Source organism: Pectinophora gossypiella, chromosome 20 (genome assembly GCF_024362695.1).
Source record: "Pectinophora gossypiella chromosome 20, ilPecGoss1.1, whole genome shotgun sequence".
Lineage (NCBI taxonomy): Eukaryota > Metazoa > Arthropoda > Insecta > Lepidoptera > Gelechiidae > Pectinophora > Pectinophora gossypiella.
The window spans coordinates 13,485,497-13,511,193 of NC_065423.1; the positions used below are offsets into that span (position 1 = coordinate 13,485,497).

Sequence of the window (25,697 nt, forward strand, 5' to 3'; positions counted from 1 at the left end):
TTGTGCAAGTACACCGAGTGCGGTCGCTGCCTGCGCCGGCGCAGTGTGATCAGCAACCATGTCGCGAGCGCGCGCGCACCTCGCCGCCATCTTGCTGGCGGTCACCGTCGCCGGCGCAGCAGCCGCCGCTGACGACCATATCATCTACGATCTCACCGGTACTTGTTTATTCCTGTGTTACGATGTGTGTGATGTTCTGTGATTGTATTAGTGGTCGGTTGATTCGAATAATGTCGTTTGAGCACTTGTTGGCATTTGCTGCGGAGATGCTGTATTTTCAAAATCATTTTAGATTAAAATATTTAAGTAGTCTTAATTTTCCGTTGACGGTAGGCAAACCTAAAATGTATATAATAGAAGTTCCTTTTAGGAGAGTTTAGTAAATAATTTGGTCGTTTAGTGCGAATATCGATTATTTATTGTTGCTTGCTGCTAGTAAACTTTATCAATTACCTTCTTTTACAAAACGTAGGACCACGTTTGTATCTCCAAAGGGGTAGGCAGAAGTGTTTAGTCTATCCACCTACTCCCCTCCACTCACTCCAGCTATGTTTAAGTCATTGTATAGGGTGTATTACTATTACCATTTGCGTATTTTTAATTAATAATACTATACGTAGTACAAATAGCTGTTGTTGTCTTGCAGTCTCTCTCTCTCTCTCTCTCTCTCTTATTTGGAGTCTAATAAACACATATAACATGAGCTCACGACTAATGGGGTCGTCTGAGGTACATCCATCGCAAGATGAACTAAACGCATCCCACACCTCAGCGAGCTTTCTGTGGACTTAGTCTAACAATATAGATAATAGTTGAAAAAATATTGCGTTACGGCAAAATGTTTTTGTAACTTTCTTCTACCTCTGACCGAATTTCCCTGCGGTTGCGGACAACCGCAATCGAGAACTAACAAATAACACTGGCTAGTTTTAATCTGGCCGTACACGCATAAAAAAAAATGTAATTTACACTTATAAAATATAAAAGCGGCTGCATTTTTTATTCAGATAACTTGGAGCTTTGTTATAGGGATTACTTATAGACGTGCGTATGTGTTGTGAGTATGTTGTGTTCAACATACCCATCTTAGGACTTCGTATCAGAAGCCGCAGGTTCTCATCTAATTACTTGTAGCTCTGGCCATCCCATTAGCAATCACGGGCGTGAGTGTATATTTGTTGTGAGTACGCGAGTCCATGTGGCGCGGACGTGTGGTATCGGGGCCGCTTGCATAACCTGCGCCCGCGCCGGCCGGCACTGCGACACCAGCCTAGTCCTTGCTGGAATTTATACATACACTCCAACAGAAGTGTTCTAGAACAGTCTGTCTTACTAACGAAAAGATAGCAGGATAATTGATGGATTTTCAATTATAGTTATCAAACTACTAGTATTGTACAACCTCTCATTATCGGATGAGAGCCCGCAGCGCTTCCTTCAGCGATGTGCGGTAACAACATAAAATATCATAGCATCACGCCTACATCTCCAAAGGCAGAGGTGTACGGTCACGAGCATTAATATGTATACATTTTGGTACCATGTCACATTAACTTTTTTGACAAATTGAACTGTAAGTCTCACTAAATGTCAAATATGTTAGTGCGACAGAGTCCTAAAGTGGGTACATTATATTGCTCATGACTGTACATACACCCTTACTCCTCGCCAGCTATGTCTAAATTAATGCCAGCTGACCAACATAATCCCTTCTTTGATTTCGAAGTAAAAAGTTAGTCTAATAAAAACCGGAACATTTAGTACCAAGTTTTATTAAATTAAATAAGTGGTGTCGAACGTCCAAAGGCGAAATCGGTAGAGTTTCCCACAAAATTTTGGTAGATTTAAAAACGAAAGTCCGATTTTTTTATAATTTTTTAAGCGAATCTCCTAAAACTACGATAAAAAACTATACTTACCTAAGAATATAACTGCTTGTCTCAAAGTTGGTGGAAAATAGCCGTGAATAATATACACAGGATTGTACACAAATGCAAAATCGGTAAGAAAAATTAAGAACGTGAGGAATTATTTAATTTCGTTAGATGTTTCATATCCATATAAATAATAAATAAAATAAAAAATCGGTAGGTTCGAGACCACTGAATTAATAATATTATGATATCTAATAAGTTTCATTATATAAAATTGTAATCTTATCTAGCTTCCTTCCACGTTTCACGGTGTTGCGCGTACGCCCGCGCCGGCCAGTCCCTCCGGTGGCAGTCAAGGTGGTCACGCCTGCTCTGCAGGGTCGGGAGGTGTACGCCCTCCTGAGGTTACAAATGTGGTTAAATATTGGTCTGTCAGTTAGGGAACAATGTAGGACGAAAGAAAGAAAACATTTATTTCCACTTGGACGTCACAGTAACAAACAATGTTAACAACAAAAAGACTAAATAATTTAAAAAATAAGCACTTATAACACACGAGTGGAGAGCGTCCAAAAAAAAATACCCACCGCTGGGCAGCGAGTCGATTGGATACATTGCTCAACAATAACATAGGATATAAAACTATAAATACATTGGAATATTATTTTAGTATCATGATGTAAGTTCTCGAATTGGAAGCAATATTATGTGATGCACGACGAACGAGTGAATAAAAATAAATAAACATTTTATTACAAAATGACATCAGCTTTGAAAACATGATGTATCAAACTTGCAACTTGTCATAATATAGCTCGTCATATCCTTAAATAACAAGTGTCTTGTAACTCTGTCCACCCCGATTGGGATTGCTGCCGTGATTTGTGAGCAGATCCTCAAACAAGCAATAAGCTCGCCCCCTATTACGAGGGACTTAAACATAATTGGCGAGGACTATGTGTAGTAAATACTATACCTAGGGTAGGTAGAGTTTGGGGATACAAGCATGGTGCTATGTTTTGTAAGATGGATATGACAATAATAAAAACGTTTATTTCAAGACAACCAACGACACAGGTACACATCTACTTATACAATTTAACAACATACCATATCATATGATGAACCATATGCCAGGTGATCAGCTCATGCATCACCGACATAGTGGAAATCCACACCTACCCTTACAGCACACCCCGGACACTTCATACAAACAACTTCGTTTTACACAGACACTACACATTGACATTATCGTACACGCGCATCTGTGTGTGTGACGTCTGACGCCATACGATTCCAGTCTAAACTATGTTCAAAGGGGGGTGAGGTAAACCTAGCTCAGACGCTGGTGGGGAGCGGAGAGTTGCCGTTCTATACGTAGTATTATTGCTTATTCTATGCTTATGGGCATGGGGAGCCCGGCATGTTAGTAAGGATACAATCCCTCAAATAACCATGTCCGGAAACATAAGCATCTGAACGCGATCTCAAATGTTCTTTATTGGCTCCTATTCCAGAAGTTTAAGCAGTTAAATTAGCTTCACCGTACGTTCACAATATTCTCGTAACAAAATATTAAGTATTACCAAACTGAGACAGCTGGCGCGGTTCATTATTATTTAATTATTATTGCACATCATAAACAATGCGGGGTTTCGCTCTCGTGGAAGTATTCGAGGATTATGCTACGTTGAAATTATAATTTCATTGTTTATTAAATTAGTGACAGACGCGGCTTAGATTTTGCCAAGTGTAAGCCGGCCTGCAGTCGGACCGGCGGCGGCGGCGTGTATTTCCCATAAATTAAATACAAAGTCTGTGTAACAACTACGTACTTTATACGTCCGACCAAGTAGATACTACCATACGCGGCAAATATACATTTAGGTTGTTTTAACACATAACTGAAAAATTGTCAATGATTACCAATTATGTAATTTGTTTGTCATTTTAATAAGGTATTCAGAGCAAAATGACTGTAAAGGTATAATTATCTGTTAAAATTTTAAATCATTGATAAAAAATGCAAGTTAACAGGGTTAATTGTTATAGGTAGATATTATATTAAAATAATTTCATAAGTAGGTACCTTATTCACATTGGAAAAACTTGCAGCTAATTTAATACGTTCCGAGATAAGGAATTAAAGGACTCCAAATATTCCTTATTACGATGTCGACAGAACATGTCTGTGGAATATTTTAGATTTGAGCTACATGAGTTTAGTTGGAGTGATCGTCCGCCACAAGCTCACAGCAGCTGCTTTGATGTGAATGAAACATCAGACGTGGTTCAGTTGGTTCAATGATCCCTCATCTGTTGGTTCGCAGCCAGTATACAGTATTGCAACGCGGTACTCGATTGTGGTGTACGATGTAAAGTTATTATTATTGTAGGGCAGAAACTTTCCATTTCGCAAAGTGTGAGCTTTGCGCCCGGCGCCCGCGCAGCGTTGCGACACAACCACTCTCATGGCGTCGAAAATATATCTAGACTGGACTTTGCTAGAATTTTCTCAGTTAAGCTAATCTTTCGATGATTTTAGCATCCAACTGGACACTCTCAGGCCTGTTGTCTTAAATTTTGTACCGGGTTAGAACCCTCAGCGCTCTCCATTTAATTTTGTCCGGCCAAGAAAAAGAACTGTCGATTCATAATGTTTTGCAACTTGGCGAGCCCCCTGAAAACATACTTCCAACAAAGTTACGACGAATGATCAGCGGTCATCTTCCTATCTCTCAGTTTCGACTAGGTGCATACGAATGTAAACCAGATAGCCGGCAGTATAGCTCGTTGCACAACGTGATGGCGCTGGTGCGTTGCGGCGCGTTGTGGCGTTGCGTTGTAGTGTCCTTGACCGGCGGCGCTTGCTTTCAATCGCTGTCCCCGAATTTAAATCTCTTATATTTTAGTCTGACTCTTAGATATAATTAGCAGATACAAAAATAAACTAAACCTAGACTAAATTATTAGCATGTTGTATCTTACGTATTATATCTAAGAGTCAGATTAAAAAAATTGCCTTGGGAGGTGATGATGATGTCAATATATTATTGTGTGACGTGACTTATTATTAAATACTTTACTTGCCTGGGCAAAGTCAGTCGAATCTATTTTTACTTGAAATTACCAAGAGTTATCATTTATCTTTGAAGACGGGAGTTTTTACGTACCGAGAATTGAGAAAGGTATGCATAGACGGTTAGGGCATGGAGAGAGAAGGAATGAAAGTAGACTTCATGATGCGGATGTAAGTGGTAGAGTTGGAAGAGGAAGACCTTGGCGAACATATTGTGATCATATCCGGGAGGTTTTGAAGAAACGCCAGGTCAAGAGTACATAGAGCATGCTTGAAGACTTAGGTGGTGAACCGTATTGTAGGCTTGCTTTTCTGTATTATAGTATTTATCTAGAATACGACAATTTATCTAGATTACAGTACAGGTTTCATACATAACAGCTGTGTATGTGTGTGTGCGACCACACTGAAGTGACATAACGGTGGATTATAAATAAACAGCTTTCTAATATTCCTTACGGTGGTCGAAGCTACTAAGGATATTCTAATTATTTACTTATTAGTTAGTTACAGATTGAAGAGCCGTGGTAGCCCAGTTGGTAAAACGCCATACTCTCATTGTACTGTATTAGGTTCGAATCCAAGCACCGGCCAAAACCAATTTCGAATTTGTTTTCGAAATCATGTTTTGATCATACAAAATTGTAACGTGCTCGTAATCGAGAGGAAATCCACATTTCCGAAAAATGCGTTGCGAAGGTGTGTGACCCAACCTATATTCGGCTGGTTTTCCCTTCGCGGGTTGAAAGTTCAGACAGGCAGTCGCTTCTGTACCAACAGGACCAGTGTAATCTTCAGGTTAGGTAAGCGGACCCTGTGGACGGGATCACGCTGGCGAGATGATGAGCTGGTTACACAACACACTCATATTACAATTGCGTAGTGAGTAGGTTTGTTTTGTGAGTATAGTTTGGATGTGTTGACCAATCGAGCCACGGATCATAAATAGATTTAGAATAAAAAATTGTGGAGACATCTCAGTGTTAGTAAAATATATTTATATGCGGAAATACTTAAGTATAAAATAAAATAAATAAATAAAACTTTATTTCGGACTTTTGTACATTCATAATGATTAGTAAGGAACTTATACTATGTTAGTAACCACTATTAAATTAACACGACAAAAACCTAGTGTGAGACATGGATGTCAATCCAATGCCTCACAATGGGAAAGTCAATTCTGTCCGCCACCACGTTTAAGAGACTGTTAGTGTTTACAAAAAGTAACAATATTCAAGATACTTACACACCTTTTTGGGATTCCGTAGTGAGACAACAGGAAACCCTTGTTATAAAATCCTTCAGTCTGTCTATATTTATAAGAATCGTAGTTCCAAGACAGTTACGAATCGAGGTAAATAGTTTGCGTCCCGTAAGTGCAAGTACGTGTGTAATGTTGACTACTTACATGCTTTAACAATAAACGCAAACAGCGCGTATTGGTCACATAGTGATTCACACGCGGCCGGCGCAGGAGTGGGCGCTTGTGAAACTTACGTTACGTTATGTCACAGCTCCCGGCGGACTCGCTCGATAACGTGAATAATGAATGAAATTCAAGTTTTTACGCTCTTATGTTGGTATGTAGCAGATGCTTATGATGGACTAAACTATGTTGTACTTATACAGTGGATGGCCGTAACAAATGCAGAAAAATACATGTACTTAGGTACTTAATGAGGGACTCTCCAGGTTCCTTTCACTAAAATCAATACAGATGGCGTTGTACAGCTTTAACGTGATAGTTACCTATTTTCTCATATACATACTTCTTGCTGTGGGGTCATGCTGCAGATATGAACAGCATTTTTGTTCTGCAAAAGCGAGCCATTCGGGCGATTTACAAATTGGGACCCAAGATGTCACTTAGAAATAAATTTAAAGAAATTAATATTTTAACTTTGGCATCACAATATATCTTTGAAAACTTAATATATGTAAAAAAACATATAGAATTATTTGCAAAAAATAGCGATCGGCACATTGTTAATACCAGGAATAAAAATAAACTTGCTTTACAAGTCAGTCGATTATATAAGATTACTAAATCTTTTAAGGGGCAATGTATACGTTTTTACAATAAGATTCCCATTGACATTCAGAATTTGCCTTTCAACTGTTTTAAGACAGTAGTTAAACAAAAACTTTACAAAAAAGGTTATTATAAAGTTAGTGATTATTTAGAAGATATGAGTGCATGGGATTAACTGTCTGAGAACTGATATTAGGCAGCTAAATTACTGAATTGTATACCAATATTTTATGTTTATTTTTATTTTTTTAAAGAACGTCTAGGGCCCTGTGCCGAGGTTTTTCTTGCAGCTTCTTTTCCCCGGCTATACAGGTTGTGAGAAGCTGCAGTAGTTTTAGGCTTATGAGACATTCGTTATGTAAAATTGACGATTTAAAGTGTAACTATGTTACCTACTGAATAAAGATATTTTTGAATTTGAATTTGAATACTATTATATACATAATTATTCTAAAATACAATATAATTTATTTATTTATTTTACAGTTTTACATTCAGCCATTACAGTAAAAACCAATTCGACTGAAACAAACACATATAAGACATAACAATTATTATTATTTAACTTGAACAATAGCGAAATGCCACATCTGTATAATGAAATGACAGAAGCGTATATAAAAATAATTGTCGCTTGATATTTGGATTACATTATGTAAAGAATTATGTTGCTATCTATATTGCTTCTCTTTATTTTGATCTGTAAAATAATGGGTGGAAGATGTAATCCCAAAAAATAAAATATGCATATATGTTTGACATCTAGGAAATTAGAAGGTTAATTGAAGTCAAATCTGTGCAGCGCCATCTATATTGTTTTTAAGGAACGTAGCCTGGAAAGTCCCTCGTTAGCTTTTATATTTAACTGGCAGACAGAGACTGTTAGGACGCTTGTAAACTAAAGACGTTCGGTCGGCGACATCGGCGCCATGCTATGACGCGCGTCGTCTGGAGAGAAGCCCAATGGGACGCCTTAAAGTCGTAAGACCGAATGTTCTTTTAAAATGTGTTGAAGTGAGACGCACACACGCACGCATTCACGCACACACACACACACACACACACACACACACACACACACACACACACACATACACATACAAGCATTTATAGATTTGATATTTTCTTTTTAAGAAATATTTTATGATTTAGTCTAACAATTAAAAAAAAAACTTTTTTTTTTATATTTTGTTATTTTTTCTTGACCATGACTTTTTGGGGGTGGAGGCCTGGAGTCCTAAGACACAGGGTATCCTAGTTTAGGCTCCAGCCTCTACAAATATTGTATTTTTGTATGTATTTATGTATCCATGTGTTTTATTATTTGTAGAGGAAATAAAGATTTTACTTTACTTTACTTTAAAATTCAAATCCCATTGTTTAACTAATGTGTCTGGAAATCTCGGCCTTAGGAGGTTAAGTTAGATAAGACAAGACAAGAACCAAAATACCTATAATGAATCTCGGCTTTCAATAAGTGTTCTCTGTAATGATCAGGATGTTTGAAAATGATTTTTTTTGGACAGAGGAGGAGTACTACGAGATGCCACAGCTGTTCCACATGGAGGAGTACGAGGGCTGCCTGGCGCTGGGCGGCGGGTACTGCGTCGGCAGCTTCGAGCTGAGCCCCGGGCACCCCCGCGCGCTCGCGCTCTACACACGCATGAAGGTGCGTATACGCACATCCCACTTAACAGACTACGAAGAATAAATAAACATAACATTAGCTCACGACTATATGTACCAATTGGGGTAGTCAGAGGTACATCCATCCAAAGATGAACTAAGTACTCACTCCCTGTTAGACAAACGTGAGAGGTGGTGAGCCGTATCGTCGTCTATAATGGTCGAGCCAACTGTGTAAGTGAAAACTGCACTTAAGATAAATCGAGGTTTGAACCGGCGCTCCCCGTTTGAAAAGCGAGCCGGTGAACCACAGGACCACAGTGTCTTGGTCCGTATGTACGTAAACATAAACATACATAAACATAAAACGTAAATGGCCTATAATATCCCACTGCTGGGCACAGCTAGACCTCCCCTCAATCAACCGGACGGGGTATGAAGCATACTCCACCACGCTGCTCCATTGCGGGTTGGTGGAGGTATTTTTACGGCTAATAGCCGGGACCAACGGCTAACGTATTTTTCAGACAATCAGGTGATTCAAGCCTGTAATGTCCTTACCAAACAAAGGACATTCTCACAAAGTGATTTCGACAATGTCCCCATCGGGAATCGAACCCGGACCTCCAGATCGTGAGCCTAACGCTCTAACCACTACACCACGGAGGCTGTTAATATTTATTCTTGGAATTGTACAATAAGAGTATTTTCAGCACACTTGCTCTCATTGCACTGCTTTTAGGTCCATAAAGTTTATTATTAAAATACCCATGCTGTAATGTAACATTACCGCAATAGTGTTTTTCTATTACACTTTTTTAATTCCACCAATGAGTTTCTTTTGTCCAGACATTAACTGTAATTAGTAAAATATGATAAATAAACATTTCAATTCATTTAATTATTAATTAAGTACAGGAAATGAAAACAATGAACCCGTTGATGTCTTTTGTATGAAGGAAGTCCCTAACAATGTTAGTAGGCAATATGAAGCTGCTAGAGAACTGAAATTACTTACTTCTATTTTGACGTGACTTTCAGGTTTGCCTTAAATGGTATAAACGACTTGGCTGGACAAATGGGTAACACAGTGCAATACTGAGATAGCTAGCTTTTTCCTTTTTTCTCTACCCACTTTGATATTCTTGTAATCTAACTTGTTAGTTATGTCTGGCACTAGGTTAAAAATCAATTCTACTCGGTAGTGTCCCGCGATGGTCATAGGTCAAATTCAAATTCAAATTCAAAAATATCTTTATTCAGTAGGTAACATAGTTACACTTTGAATCGTCAATTTTACATAACGAACGTCTCATCCGCCTAAAACTACTGCAGCTTCTCACAACCTGTATAGCCGGGGAAAAGAAGCTGCAAGAAAAACCTCGGCACAGGGCCCTAGACGTCAGTAACAGGCCGGTATCTGATACCGTCCGGTTGCGTCACTCGCGGCGGCGGCGGCGCGGGCGCAGATAGCGGCTACTGTGATAGCGAGTAGCGACACTTTCACTGATACCCTATCAGTTTCAGCGGCACGTTACACTCGTGGTTGTTATACATAATTGTCACATATGAATACTAGTAAGTATGCGTCTAGTTGCGTGTCATTATGTATAGTTTACAGCGCAGGTTTGTCAGCATTTGACCACAATCTCGCCTGATGATAAGTGACGATGTGGCCGAGGATGGGACATGCTTACCTAGTTACTTTTTTGACCTGACTTATTGTAGATTTGCCGCAGATGGCATTAACTACTTGGCCGGACAAATGGGGAGCGCTGAAGGCTCTCACCCGGTACAACGTTTAAGACAACAGGCCTGAGGCTGCCCAGTTGGGCGCGAACCTCGGCTCAGGGCGTCGTCGAAAGAATTAATCGACCTTAGTGGGTCGATAGCGATAAGCGCTGATTGAGGGAAATCGTCGACCACGTCGGCAGGGTCGGTATCGGGGTCTTACCTAGATAGGATAGGCTTATAGGGCTCTAGGTTTTATTAAGCGTGTTTCATGGGATTTCAAACATATGAAAACTATTAAGATAATTTATTGTGCATATGTTCGGACTCATCTTGAGTATGCCTGTCAAATTTTTAATCCCTGTTACGATGTTCATATCAACAGCATAGAAAATATTCAGAAGAAATTTGTCAGGTTTTTATTTAAAAAGTTTATGCCGTTTGCAGCTGTTTTTGACTATGAAGATTTGTGCGCTAAGTTCCATCTTTTACCACTGCGTCTCCGCAGGACGATCGCTGATGTGTGTCTTCTGACCAGGATAGCGCAAGCTAAAATGGATTGTCCGGACCTCCTCTGCAGTATTAAGTTACAAGTGCCTAACCGGCAATTGCGTCACAGTCGTCTGCTTCATGTTCCTCGATGCCGCACCAACTACCGACGTAACAGCTTTTTGCCTCGTGCGCTCAAACTATTCAACATTTTAAATAGTTCTGAATGCGATTTGTTTTTCAGCAGCGCTGGTTCTCTTAGGACCTCGCTTATAAATAACTATATTAAATAATAGCAATATTATTATTGGTTGTAGTAGTAGTAGGTATTTTGTTCTGTTTAATGTTTGTACTTTTATGGCTTTGCGCATGTCTTAAAATTGTATTTTCTTTTATTTGCTTTCATTTTATTCTTTCTCATATAGTTTAAATTGATTTTCAATCATTTGTGGTAGCTTGTAATTGGCCAATAGTTATTATTAAGTCGCTTATATTGTAAATAACGCTGTAAGCTTCCCTAAGACAATAAAATAAAAATAAAATAAAAATAAAATAGTGCCTATGCACGTGGGTAGATTGTACTCAAGTATAATACTACTAGGAGGAGGCGTCATCTTTTATAAACGGTTGGATTATGATAATTGCAGTGCAGCAGTGAAAGGATTGCGAATTTAACTAATTGTACTCATACGTAACAACGGCGCGGTCGGAAGTGAATACAACTAGTATTGCGCAGGCACAGGTATACTACAGTCATATCTCACGCCCGCAATCCCTAATTAGGTAGGCAGACCTACAATCGTCTTACAAACAGCCACAAACGCTTGGTACCTGTTGAAGGCGTAAGATGTATATAACAAGTTATAATAGGTAATAAAGTTATTTATTTACGTAAAAACCACACAACAATGAAACACAAAACAAACAACAACAACAATGTGACAATGGTCATATTACAATGAAATAAAATACAATAAAAAAAATATACAATAAATATAAAACGTCATTATAAAATTAGTTATTATGTACCATTATCTACCGTGCTCAAGCTGGTGCACGCTCGACCAGTAATTTTTAAACCTCTCATCGAGGTCATCTTTAATACGCGACAATATCTCATTCTTGGCACCACTCACCCGAACGCAATGTGATGCGATCCGAAAGCGAATAACTGCGGCTTTTTGCGCTACAAAAACAAAAATAGTGGATATGATGAACCATTGAAGAGATTTTGTCACGTTACTTACTGTAGGTTTGGGCTGCATATGGCATCAACTATGTACTTGACCGGACATATGGTGAGCGCTGAAGGCTCTCACCCGGTACATAAGACAACAGGCCTGAGGGTCTCCTGTTGGGTGCGAATTTCAGTTATTTAGGAGACGTCGTGTGACTGAAATGTGTACTATTAAGATAGCCCTTGGCCCCGTGGTACACTCATGAATTTAACACTACGTTTAATAATACCACGGCACACTACGATGTACCGGTTGGTACTTCTATGTTCCGGTGTTCCGGTCAATGAATCACTTGTACGTGCGGTGCTAACAACGGACTTATGTCTGTGAGTTTGTGGCTATTCACCACAAAAATCTACTTGGCGCATAACCTATTTTTACGTTATTTTTCACTCCAAAATTTAGTTCTGCCCAGCCCTAACCTAGCCGTAATAATATAAGCTAGCTGTTACCTAATTAGCTAGGCCACAAAATGCACATTGACCAATCTGCTTTCGCCTCGTGATCCACTTGCAGCATTATGTGCAACACAGTTGCTGTAATGATGGATACTAGAAAGTTTTACAAACGGAAAACCGAGGGAAAGTTTCGTTTATTGCGATACTACTTACCTATTATATTACATTGTAATTTGATCTCTTCCTAATTATATATTTACTTACTTACATAGAACTGGGATTCAGAGACCAGCTGTTAGTGGCATCGTAACGAATATTGAAGGGAATGATTCAGACCATGATACTCAGTTGATATCAAATGGAATTAAAAATATTTTCAGTTCCATATTTTTGCGACGGAAAATTTCATTTAAGATCAACTGAAAATCATGGTCTGAATCATATTTCACAGTTTTCATTACGATGTCACTAATACCCTATATCTTTTTAAATTAAGAAATGTGTGTAATAATTTAATAATTGCGTATAGTACTGAGGGCAGCTTGAATACTCCAAACACCGCAGTGGAGCGGCTTGGTGGGGTATCTTCCATCCCTTTAGTTGATTGAGTCCCGCCTGTGTTCAACAGTAGGACGTGTATAGGCCGCTTCGATTATGCATGCATTGTATTGTAAACCTGTTGCAATGGCATTTGTGTTGTAAAAAAATGCGCCACTTCTCCTCGGACATCAGTTATGCCCATAACACGTTTCAAAGTTATTATTAAGTATATAAGTACCTATAGATATTATTATTATATCATTAAACTAAATCAGAACCTTAACTTTCCTAAGTATTTCCTGATAGTGATATGCTGAAAATTAACTTTTTTTAATGTTTATATTGTATTCCGCAGGGTTATTCTAACAACTGGGTGAGCCACTTCAACCACACGCGACTGCACCGCGCCGTCTGCCTGGCGCGCTCCTGCGCATCCACGCGGCCGCAACCAGGGGGTGACTCTCACACACTCGAAACATGGTCAGTACACACACTCGCTAACACACACACACTCTTCAACCACACGCAGCCATCCCTCCGCTCATCGTCAGGTCAGCTGGTAGCTCGCGAGGAGAGGGTGTATGTACTATACAACTCTGCCTACCCTTTTGGGGATACATGCGTTAAGCTGTGTATGTATGTAATTATGTCTATTACTAGTTTAGACAAAACCTACAATAAATCACTTAAAAAATAACATGATTACAAGCCTTTAACAGAGAGGTATACTGTATCAAGTAGCAATAATGAAGAAGGCGAAATCTAGCCAGCCATGTTGATTACACTGTAATTGAGCTGATGATATCGGCGCCCGCGCTTTCTTGCACATTGCGCACGCGCATGATCTGAGGAAACCATCATCGCTAAATGCATTTCATGTGCATCCAGCATAGATAGGTACGTCCGAATGATAACATTGACGTCCTGTCCTGTTACATACATAATATATGCTCCACAGTTACATTGCTCGACAAAATATAGAGATCGCTGTACTTAGATGTGTTTTTTTTATTTTGTTATTAACATTAACTTCATTGTTCCACAATCGACTGATGTACTTTTGATATCAACCGTTTAAAATAGCGAAAAATCTAGCTGTGATAAAGTACCTAACTTCACAATAGAAGTGGTATAATATATGTTCTAGCAAATAGGTAAGTACTTAACTATAGTACTTAAGGTTTCATTAGGTCAAATTGAAGCAGCCGGTAATTTCAAGCTTGTTACGCACGAACAGCCTTTCCTGTTGACAGAGCCTGCTGCAGCTGTCGTGATTAGTAGACAGCAGCTAATATCTAAATGTGTGTATAATATAAGAAGTTGTAAATGTTGTTATCCCCAGGTTCGCATCGTGCGTGAACGCGAGCATGATGTCCTCGTACGGGCTGTGGGCGCGGCCGCTGCGCGTGGAGTACTGCGCGCGCGGCCGTGCGCCGGCGCCGGCGCTGTCGGGCAGCGAGCGAGCCTTCGCCGCGCTGCTGGCTGCGCTGCTCGCGCTCGCCGCGCTCTCCACCGTGCTCGACCTCACGCTCAACGACCACGCTAAGAAAGGTAACTTCACTAATACACACATACATACAGGGTGTTAGTGACATCGTACCGAATACTAAGCGGGATGATTCAGACCATGATTCTGAGTTAATATCAAGAATATCATGTGGAATTTTCCGCCGCAGTAAAATTATAGAACTGAAAACAATTTAAAAAGATACTAAAATTTTCATGAATTATTAAATGAATAAAAATTTCCACCGGGGTAAGCAGGGTGAGCCTCTGGAATTCCATTTGCTCCTATCCTGACTTACTAGGATTACGAAAGCGGAATATAAGGCTAAAGTTGTTGGTTGGGCTGGCATAGGAAGACCTAGAAGGACGTACATTGACCTAATAGGCGGGGATGTCCTGTAGCAGTACGAAGGCTACTCTAAACCGACATTTGTATATGAGACGATTGTTGAATATGGAAGAAGCAAGAGAAGTGTGCCACGACTTCATGAATCTCTTCCTTACATAAATATAACATAGCACCAAGTCTGTATATCCCCGAAGGGAAAGCCAGAGGTGTAAGTATATACACCCACTCCCCACCAGTTATGTTATAGGACAGGTCATATAATACTGCTATGGGAATCCTGGGGACCACGTAATATAAATCTATAATTCAGAGTCATAAAGTTGAATTCAGTCAGCAGGGCCCGAGACAGAATTCGAACCCGTGACTGCATGATGCAGGTCACGCGATCTCCGAACCGGGCTATCTCGGATTAACATTAGAATTACTCAAATCGTCTAACAGATGATCAAGTTAGGTACTTACCTTCATTTACTCACAAAATAACCATACACGGCCTTCTTTTTCAAAGTCAATTCTTCAAAGTCGATTTACACTCTCTCTATTAACTCTACCTAGGTACTTATCATCTGTCTATTAGTAAACATCGTTAGTTTGAATTGATAATTTATAGATCACAGAAGATAGTTTAATAAAAATAAACTGATCAAGTAAACTTTGTTAAGTTTAGTTTTATAGTTATAATAATATGTTACATTCACTACTGTATTCAGTTTCCGTTTATTATATGTATACGATTGAACATAGACCAAGGTACCTACACCCAAAATAAGCAAACAATTTCCCAAACGATTTCTCTCAAGCAAACGATCTGCTAAAAAAATACTAGAAATAACCTAAGTTATTTCACAAGTTATTTTAGCAGACCAGGAAAGATATTTAAACTAGAAGAGGACAAATAGACATGTACAGCACATACGACAGAAAAATAATAACACCTTAGCTAATAGCAATGTGTAATTACTAATTAATAACGAACGAACATAATTATATACATAAACTACACGATATTTCAATGTGTTTCTATCTCCACACGTGACTGTACAACACGCAACTACTTAAAGCTTACAACCATCGGAATTAATAACTAATAAACCTTCGTATTTTAAAGGTTTGTGCCGAAAATGTTAGATATTATCAGGCCGTTGACCGTCCTAGTTGCTCGCGAGGTGCCGCGGTGCCGGCGAGGTCGACTCGACACCACAGTCGATACTCAAACATTTCCAGCATTCATTATAGACGCGGTTTCATGGCACTTTTCTGTTACAATCCCTAAAGTAGGTGAAGCCTATTTTTGACGTGACTTATTGTAGGTTGGCCTCAGATGTAATTTATAAACTAGGGACTTGGCAAATGTAGGTGAAGCCACAAGTCGTTACAAGATAGGTACCTAAAGTCGAAGCCAGTAAAGTGACAAGTCACCAACCATGAACTAGGTAGTAGAACCATTAGCTACATCAAAACGTCCATCATGTTAGACATGTAATAAAAAAAAATGTAAGCAAACTATATAGGTCCCATTGATGGGCACAGGCTTCCCCTCAATCAACCGAGCACAAAAGTCTTGGACATCGTGACAAGATTTAATGTGGGTCAGCGATTTCCGCAACTGGTACAATCTTTTTCTAATATTCGTGGTTCGATAATAAACTATTTTATTTCATAATAAGTTACACATCAATATAATGTACCAGAAATAGATAATTATAAACCTGTTATGCTAGACACAAACTCAAAGAGAAAACCAGCTGAGCTTTTATCAAGGTGACTCTAAGTGATAAAACCGACAACCTACATTTAGGGTTATAAATAAAGAGAAATCTATATTTTGTATTACATTTCACAACTTATTGAGTGGTTATCTAACGATCGGTATCCGAGAGCCTGCGGACAGACAGTCTGCGAAATATTTAGATATAAATAAACTCACAGCCCGGGTGTTATACAATCATCATCAGATCTGGGTTTGCGACACGCGGTCAAGTGCGGCCGGCTGCGATTTGCAAAGTTGAGGCAATAAACGGAGATGAAGCTATTATTAAAAAGAACGAAAGGAAAGGAAAGAAGGTACGTAACTTTGCCTTTGATGTGAAAATCTTTAAATTCTTAGTAAGTATGCCTTTTGTCTCGGTAATGTCGTAAACATAACTGTATTAAATGTTCAACAACCTACAGTGGAGCAGTAGTATGCTCTATACTCCCTCTGATTGATTGAGGGGAGGCCTGTGCCCAGCAATCAGAATCATTTATTCTACATAATTATCATAGATAAACTTGTTGAAGGTCAATTTAACATTTTTGAATCTACGTCATTTCGCAATGTGTTATGGCTGAGGAGAAGAAACGACAAGAAACTGCAACAGCAACACATCTTTTAAATCAATGTAAGTAGTTAAATCATTACAAGTTATTTAATAACTAGAGAAACACAAATGAGGTACTTATATACTTAGGCTGCTTATTTTTGATTCACTTGTGATGAGTTGTTTCCAATACTTCTTCATTCTTAGTTAACTTAAACAAACAAAACCTTAGCTTCTACCTCTAAAGCGCAACCTATATCAACAGCTACAAACCTACCTCAATCTGTAGTATTACATGGTACTAACGAACGACATACCCGCAGAGATCGACCTAGTAAACTCAGTTTTATAAACAACGCAGCCACATAAATGCAACCTTGTCAAAGTCAGCCATACAACCAGTACAAGTTACTTTCTAAGGTACATGGTGGCATTAAGGGCACCATGCACTTGACCGCCCGGCGACGTGTGTTGGTGTGGTGAGGTAACGCGTGACCTTGCGCCGGTGACGTGTGGTAACGTCGGGTGGCGACTCGTGCGCGCGCACGTGTTGGTCACGTAATGTGGTGCCACCAGCGGGTGCAGGGTGCCGTTGTTGCCGACATTTTAACACTATTGAGAAACAACCAAATATAAGCAATCATCATTTTAAGACTCTAAAAGAAGGAAAAAGGCCGGATGGTGCCCGATATGTCCGCCTCAATTGGTTGTCGCTAAACACGAAAAGTAGACCTTATAAAGATGCTTATCAAATCAAGTCTACATAAAATGAACCATACATACATAAACAAACGCCTATTTCCCACCGGGGTAAACAGAGACTATGGTATTCCATTTGATTCGATACTGACACACATTGCTTCCTCCACATTCATCAATCGTTTCATACACGTACGCCGGTTCAATGTAGCTAGCACTAAGCTTTTTCTAAGGATATATCCAATTGTATTTAAATGGATCACACAATCGACTTTTTAAAGGTAAGTAAGTCTGTCATACAGCCATATATATATCGTCAGTCTTGGAAAAGTCTAGACACGGGAAGTTGTCTCCTAAAATGAATTGTTGCTGTACCGTGCCTACTCCAATGGGGTTACGAGCGTCACTCGAAGGTCTCGGATGTACCAAACCAAAACCAAAAGAATACAAAACACAAATGAAATTAGAAATGTATATGAGGCGCTGTGTAGAGCGGAGACTTGCGCAATATTTTGTAAACATTGAGCATTAGGCATTTCAAGTGATTATTATAATCATGCGAACTTAAAGTGTGGGCCAGAGGCGGCTGGTTATAAAATGGATGTAAGTAGTACGTTCATAAACTCACGCCCGTAAGCCTTTAATGGAGTAGGCAGGGCTACAAGTCATCACACGAGAACGTACAGCTGCTGATAACACCAGTTTTAATACCTACTTATTTCCTAAGCCTCCGACCTCTGGCCTCTGAGTTATAAGTGCTTCCTTATTAATATTTTATCAGAAAAAAAAGCTATAAAAAGTTTTTTTATGGTTCCACAGGTCACTTTTATTCAGTAGATACTTAGTTACTTATTTTAGATTTTGCTGTATCACTTATCGATCGTAAATCATAATTTAATAAGTAAGTACTTAGAAATAATAAGGAAGTTTATATGTAGAGACGAATTTTCATAGATTTTCCTGAAAAAGAAATCTCCGTAACCCCTCGGTTGTTTGAGAGGGTTGTGTGTACTTACTAAGTTTTGCCCTATAAACATTATTGTGGTTACGGGTGGTTATGTATTATATTGTGTTGTGTTGCGCAGGAGCGGCCTGGGCGCTGTCGTTCTCAATCCGCGGCAGCTGGCGGGCGCTGCAGGCGCCTGTGGCGGGCGCGGGGGCGGCGGGGGCGGCAGCGCGGAGGGAGGGGGACACGGACCTGCGGTCGCTTGACGGGCTGCGCGTGCTCTGCATGATGTGTGTCATCATCGAGCACGTGTGCTGGCTCGCCACGCAGGCGTTCGTCGACAACACCAGGGAGTATGAAACGGTCAGTTCAATACCGCCACATCTCAAATACATAGCTACTTTAAAGTCGTAAGACCGTATGTTCTTTAAAAAAAAAACCCCATTGTTTAACTATTGTATCTGGAAATCTCGGCGTTATCAGGTTAAGTGAGAATATCTATGGAAGATGACCATAATCATAATAAGAACTTACTATGATGACCATAACTTGACTTATTATGGTGATCATAATAAGTGCCTGTGGTCTCTGCCTACCCCAGCGGAAAATAGCCGTGATCTTATATGTATGTGTATGATATAACCTATTATTATTGTTGATGCTGAGAAAATCTATTAATTTAATGATAATATACTTAATAACATCCAAAATGCCAACGGATTTTGTATCTTAGGTAAGGATTGTCAGTACAGTTTGGTTACTGGTGTCATCATTGGGTACAACCTACCTTCATTGGAGAAGGCTCATTGAGTAAAGTATTTCATACTGCCGTTGAGCCCGTCGAGACTTCACCTGCTTATCCTATCCAAGTCACAAGAACCTTTTTCATTTTCCTAATTACTTACACAAACACGTGACCGATATGTAGATGCGTAGTGCGACGGACGTGATGCTGATGATCAACAGCACGCTGGTGGTGCAGATCTTCTTCCTCATGTCGTCCTTCCTGCTGGCACACAAGCTGCTGCAGCAGCGGCGCCGCGGGGAGACCATACGACCGCTGGCTACCTTCGGTGACACCATGTTGAATAGGATCATCAGGTTTGTTTACTTGTTTTGGTTTTCTTCTATCGTGTGGGTTGTGAGGTGGATGACCATCCCCAGCAATCTGGATGTCAGGGTTATTATTGAACAGCCATAGGCCCCTGACATGGTTCATGTAACGGTACATCTTACTTTCGGACAATCGAGCGACCAGCCTGTAATGTCCTAATCAAAGTAGGGATTCGAACCCAGGAACCTCCGGATCGTGAGCCCAACGCTCAACCACTGGAGCATCGAGGTCATTGTTTTGGTGTTCTTTATAATTATATAACTGGGAGCGAATAAAAAACAGAACACGTTCAGCTAAGCAGCGTTTGACAAAGGGATTGTGTTCTTTCTAACATGATGAACAACGCATGGGAGTTACGCTCTGGTGTCCGCTTTACTGGTGGGTTTAGTTTCTTACTTACGGTAATAACTTTTTGGGGATATGCTGCTACCGATTCTTCATTATCTTCCCATATATTATTCTGATTGTGTTTAATCCACGTACCCAGGGTGAGTCCGAGCTACTGGGTGGTGGTGTGGTTCGCGGCGTCGTGGTGGCCGCGGTTGGGCGCGGGCCCGCTGTGGGCGCCGCTGGTGGAGCGCGAGGCCGCCGTCTGCCAGCACAAGTGGTGGACGCACCTGCTCTACCTCAACAACGTCATCTACCCCGACGACAAGTGCCTCATACAGACCTGGTGAGTGCTCTGAGAGGACATAGTGAAAACTACATTTTGATGCGATGTTCTTTAAAAAACCTCCATCTCTTTTATATACTTACTTATTAATTTAATTTCGGGTAAAAATAAAGACCACATGGGTTTGTTAACAAAGATTACATCCGAATGTGATTTTCCAAATAAAAACGCTTGTGTGGTTTTCACTATAAGACGATATACTTACAGACTATTTTGATGAGCTTAGAGTTATCTACCCTGGCTAAACTGTATCGCGCCTTTGACGCGTGTTGTTGATTTCCAACCCCGTCCCCGTAGGTACCTGGCGGCAGATATGCAGCTGTACGCGTGGTCGCTGGCGCTGACGCTGCTGCTGCTGCGCGTGCGCCGCGGCGCGCTGGCGCTGCTGACCGCGCTGCTGGCCGCCGCCGTGGCCGCCGTCGCCGGACTCGCCTACGTCTGGCGGCTCGTGCCCACCTACGCCATGCACAGCCCCGAGTGAGTACAATGCGGGCGAGGCTGTTCTCAACACATGACGCTGACGCTAGGTACAAATGTTTGTCTGGTCGTTCCCAGGCTGGTGCGCGCCATCTACTCGGGCGAGGCGTCGTTCAACGTGCTGTACCAGTCGCCGCTCAGCAACTCGCCCGGCGCGCTGGCGGGGCTGCTGCTCGCGCATGCGCACCACGCGCTACTCGACGCGCGCATCAACCTTAACAATTACAAGGTGAGCGTTTATAATAATGAGGAAAAAACTATATTTTTATAAGTATGTACCTGTCTATGTAAATAATAGTAGATAAGTACGGTCACGAGCATTAATGTGTATACACTTTGGTTTGGTACCATGTCACATTAACTTTTTTTGACAAATTGAACTGTAAGTCTCACTAAATGTCAAATATGTTAGTGCGAAAGAGTCCTAAAAGTGGGTACATTATATTGCTCATGACTGTACAGTATTAACGATGATAGAAAGTACTCTTCCTACTAAACGTTTAATGATAGGCATAGTTGATGTCTTTGTTTAACATCACCACATGTTGCAGTAAAATCTGTTATCACCGAGACAAATACTGCACATTTGTGAATGTAATCACTGCAACTGCTACACTGGTGCTGAATCCCAGCTGTAATGTTATAGAACGGCATCCGCAATCACGATCACATCCGCACTTGTAATTCCCCCGCATTACACGGGTCAACTACACGTAACGTCTCTACATATACTTGTAGCGCTACACATGTTACCGCGGCCGCTGGACAAAATACTTCACAACAAATTATATTTTAGCACATCGAGTAAGAATAAATCTAACCAAAGGAATGTACGCCAAACCTAGCCCAATCAACTAAGCGGGGATCCAGGGGTAGGTTATTAGTTCAACCACCTTCCCAAATCGCCTAATAAAGAAAAACTTTATTTACTTACATCATAAGCAGAACAGCCTCGCCCTATCGCCTAATTAGTTTAGAGAAGGAATAACTGTTACCTAATATAAATACATCGATTGTATGTACCTAGGTATTTTGTATTCCTTTCTTACCGTTAATTATGAAGGTGTAACGTACGAGTTCTTACAGGTAGGTGGGTTACACAGGGCTCGTGTCCCGTAGTAAGCCCGCTGCTACTTTCACTCAGGTGCGTTGCGACCAGTGATGTCGTTCCCGGGAATGTTCCCAAAGTGGAAATGTTCCCGTTGTAAAAACTCTTTTATAATAAGGACCCTGGCTGCTTTTCTTTTTCAACTTGTTCTTACTTATACTCTGTTTTTATTAGCGTAAAGATTGCGTAATAAAACGCTTTTTACATAAAGTTTGTGCTTATTACTGCCGAGGGCGTTCCCTAAGTGGGAACATTCCCGGGAACGGCACATCATTGATTGCGACACCGGGCGGCCGCTCCGGTGGAATTTACTTAGATAACCAGATGCCTGCCTATCAACCATGTTACATAGGATAGGACGTTGTCCCTATAGTTAACTTCCTACTAACTACAATAGGTTAGGTATAAGTAGGTACTTATTCATCAGAATAGCTAAGAACACTTCTAAGTTTTTTATTGTTGTATAAACTGCGGGTCCATGGCAGAAGCTTATGTTAGCTAGCTTACTGGATAAGTCCAGTGATTAAATTCACCTACGAGTCAATATGCAGAGGATAAAGAGTCCAACATAGCTACCTGCGCGGCCCCTTGAGCGGGGAACGCACGGAGCGTCATGAATATGTTGTTGTAAAAGACGAAACACATTTGTAAGGACACTTTATACAAGCCACCTCCTTTTCAACTGACAGTGTGTGTGTGTGACGTCGGACCACACTACACGATTGAAGAGTAAAGTAAGACCGAGGGGGTGAGATAAACCTAGCTCAGCCGCTGGTGGGGAGCGGAGGGTTGCCGTTGTACGTACACGTAGCATTGATTATTCTATGGTATAAGTAATGTGTTTCGCAGTGGTTCCGCTGGTGGTCGGCTGTGGCGCCGGCGCTGGCGGTGTGGTGGGCGGCGGCGGCGCCGCGCCTGCTGGCGGCCGGCCCGCCGCCGCGAGCAGGCGCCGCCGCGCTGGCCGCGCTCGAGCGCCCCGTCTTCTCCTTCTTCGTCGCGCTCGGCCTGCTCGGCGCCATGCACGATGTCCAATGTACGTATACAGGCCCACGACTATATCTCAATGATGTAGTCAGAGGTACGTCTATGGTGAGCCGTATCGCCGTCTTAGACGATCGACCCAACTGTGTTAGTGAAAACTGCACTTGAGTTTAATTAATAACTCATTGGTGCAAGTTAGTCCGGTACCGGTGTTCGAACCGGCGTTCCCAGTTTGAGAAGCGACCCGGTGTTTACACTGCTGGCACAGGCCTCCCCTCCACGGTTGGAGCATGTTCGGACTACCTATTTATTTATTTAACTTGGCTCCTATCGACTGTTGACATGTGTGAATAGCTACAACAAAGGATTTTCACGGAGCTCAAACCAAACGGTCGCCCATCCAATGACTGACCGCTTTCGACCTTACTTAACATTGTGTTAACAAAATCCCCCCGTAGGTAGGTGTATATTTCAGACCCGCTGTGCACGCCATTTCAAGTTGGTCTTGTGTGGCACGGCTGGGCCCCGCCAACGCGGCTCTCGTTCTACTGTTCCCTCGTGTTACTAACCTAGTGCGACATACATTGCAGCGCCGCTGCGCACGCTGTTCTCGTGGCGCGGCTGGGCCACGCCGGCGCGGCTCTCGTTCGGCGTACTGCTGCTGCACCTGCCGCTCAACAAGTCGCTCATCGCCAACCGCCTCGCACCCTCGCAGGTCACACGACAGACCACCGTGAGTGCTAGCACTAACTTACCAACTATACTAAGTACAAATTCGTCTGTGTCGCTGTGCTAGTGCAGTAGTAGCGATCTTTGTTTCTCGTGTGGGTTACATACAATTGAGCTGCCAACGGCCCCTGACGTCACTCACTCATGTAACGACTTACTTGAGTTAGATAGGCAGATGTGTGTAGTGCACTACGGTTCGAAGGCAAAAACTACGGAACTGATTTTCATCGTTTTCTTTTCACCGATGGATGGCGTGAACTGACAAGAACGGTTTTAGTATCTGAAAATTGTTTGAAATATGACTACTTATTGAAGACTTCCGATAAAATGAAACCGACTAAGTATGGGAGCTGCTAAGCAGACGCTACCTTTTTAACTCGTACTTCCTACTGTACACTGCAGGGTTGTTAGGGCAAGTGGCTACTTGTATAATGTGAGTGCCCATGCGGGGCGTGCGCCTGCGTTCCAGATATTCGAATGGTTCGGCGTGGCGCTGGTGTCGTACGCGTGCGCGCTGCCGCTGGCGCTGCTGGTGGAGCTGCCGGCGCAGGCGCTGCTGCGGGCGCTGCGGCGCCGCCCGCGGGCCGCGGCCCCGCGCCCCCCGCGGCCCCCGCCCGCCGCCGGCCTGGAGAAGACCGACCCCGCCGACTGACCGCCGCGCTAGCCTCTGCCTACCCCACGGCGGGGAGTTACAATAATTTAAGCATATTATCATGGTACAAGAAATAACAGGTATAGAATGTGTTGAAGTTTTGAATACCCTCGTATAGTTTCTCGTAATTCTAATGCAATAATTAAACTAGTTAAACTAAATTAATTAAAATAATTAAGATAATGTAGCGCGAAAACTGTCATCGGATAATTTTTTTCTGCATTGCATGCCACTTGTAGTAAGTGAAAATGATTCGAGTGTTTTTTTTTTATAGAAATGGTTATAAAGAACGTGTTTCAAATGTCAAATGTAAGATATACCTGTTTTCTTCTACCATGGCAAGTGCTCCTTTACGGTCGATTAGCAGTGTAAATTCGCACCCTGTTACGCGCGAATCACTCACTGTTTAGCGATGTAATGAAGTGCTTGTCGAGCGAGTTTATATTTTGTCTATTTCAGATGCAAATGAAGCATAGTGAAATAGACTTTAATATTCTTTGAATAGAACTGAAAGTTAATTACAGGTGTAGGTTGTGTGGTTGCGGGTAGCGTAGACTACTAAAGTGATCGATATAGGGTTGGTCGTGTATACCAGCCTCGTAAACCTGGGAAGTCGCAGCCAAATAGGAACCTTCATTCGCCGTTCCTTTAGCTCCTATTTCTTTTTTTATTAAACGTCAAGTGGTAAAGTCTCAGGATAGGATAGTATCAAAGATAAGATTGATTTCAAACTAAAGGAAAAAACCACTAGCAACTGAACGGTAGACATTATTTAAGACTTTTTATTGAATGGATAAAGATACCAAATAAAGTTATGCTAATTTTGGTTGCGACATCTACAAGTGTGCTGGTCTAATCCGGAACACATCTCAAATTAATATTACAAGGCTGTATAGTTATAACTGTTGCTCATATTTAACCATATTATAACACAATTTGGTGCAAATCAACATTGGTACATCTTGTAGTGTCTCTGTAACTACTGAGATAATTTTGTGATAGTATTGTAGCTAGATGTAAGGATAAACACCAATATGTGGTGTCAAGACTTAGGTATGTGGTACTGTGTAGCTTTAAGATTAATAAATAAAATATTTAATTAATTACTTGACTACTTGTTTTAATTATACTTGATTATGTGGCGAAAGAGAAA

At 41.2% G+C, this 25,697-nt stretch overlaps 1 protein-coding gene across 1 annotated transcript; it reads left to right on the plus strand.

Moving 5' to 3' along the window:
- On the plus strand, positions 1–25,655 carry LOC126376175 (O-acyltransferase like protein-like). Its single transcript, XM_050023388.1, has 12 exons — positions 1–158; positions 8,515–8,657; positions 13,366–13,490; positions 14,353–14,561; positions 18,950–19,173; positions 19,739–19,911; positions 20,412–20,597; positions 20,895–21,074; positions 21,153–21,303; positions 23,032–23,215; positions 23,754–23,896; positions 24,362–25,655. The coding sequence occupies exons 1-12, from the start codon at positions 59–61 to the stop codon at positions 24,542–24,544; spliced, it is 2,001 nt and encodes a 666-aa protein (XP_049879345.1). The 5' UTR covers positions 1–58; the 3' UTR covers positions 24,545–25,655.
- Positions 25,656–25,697: the final 42 nt, after the last annotated feature.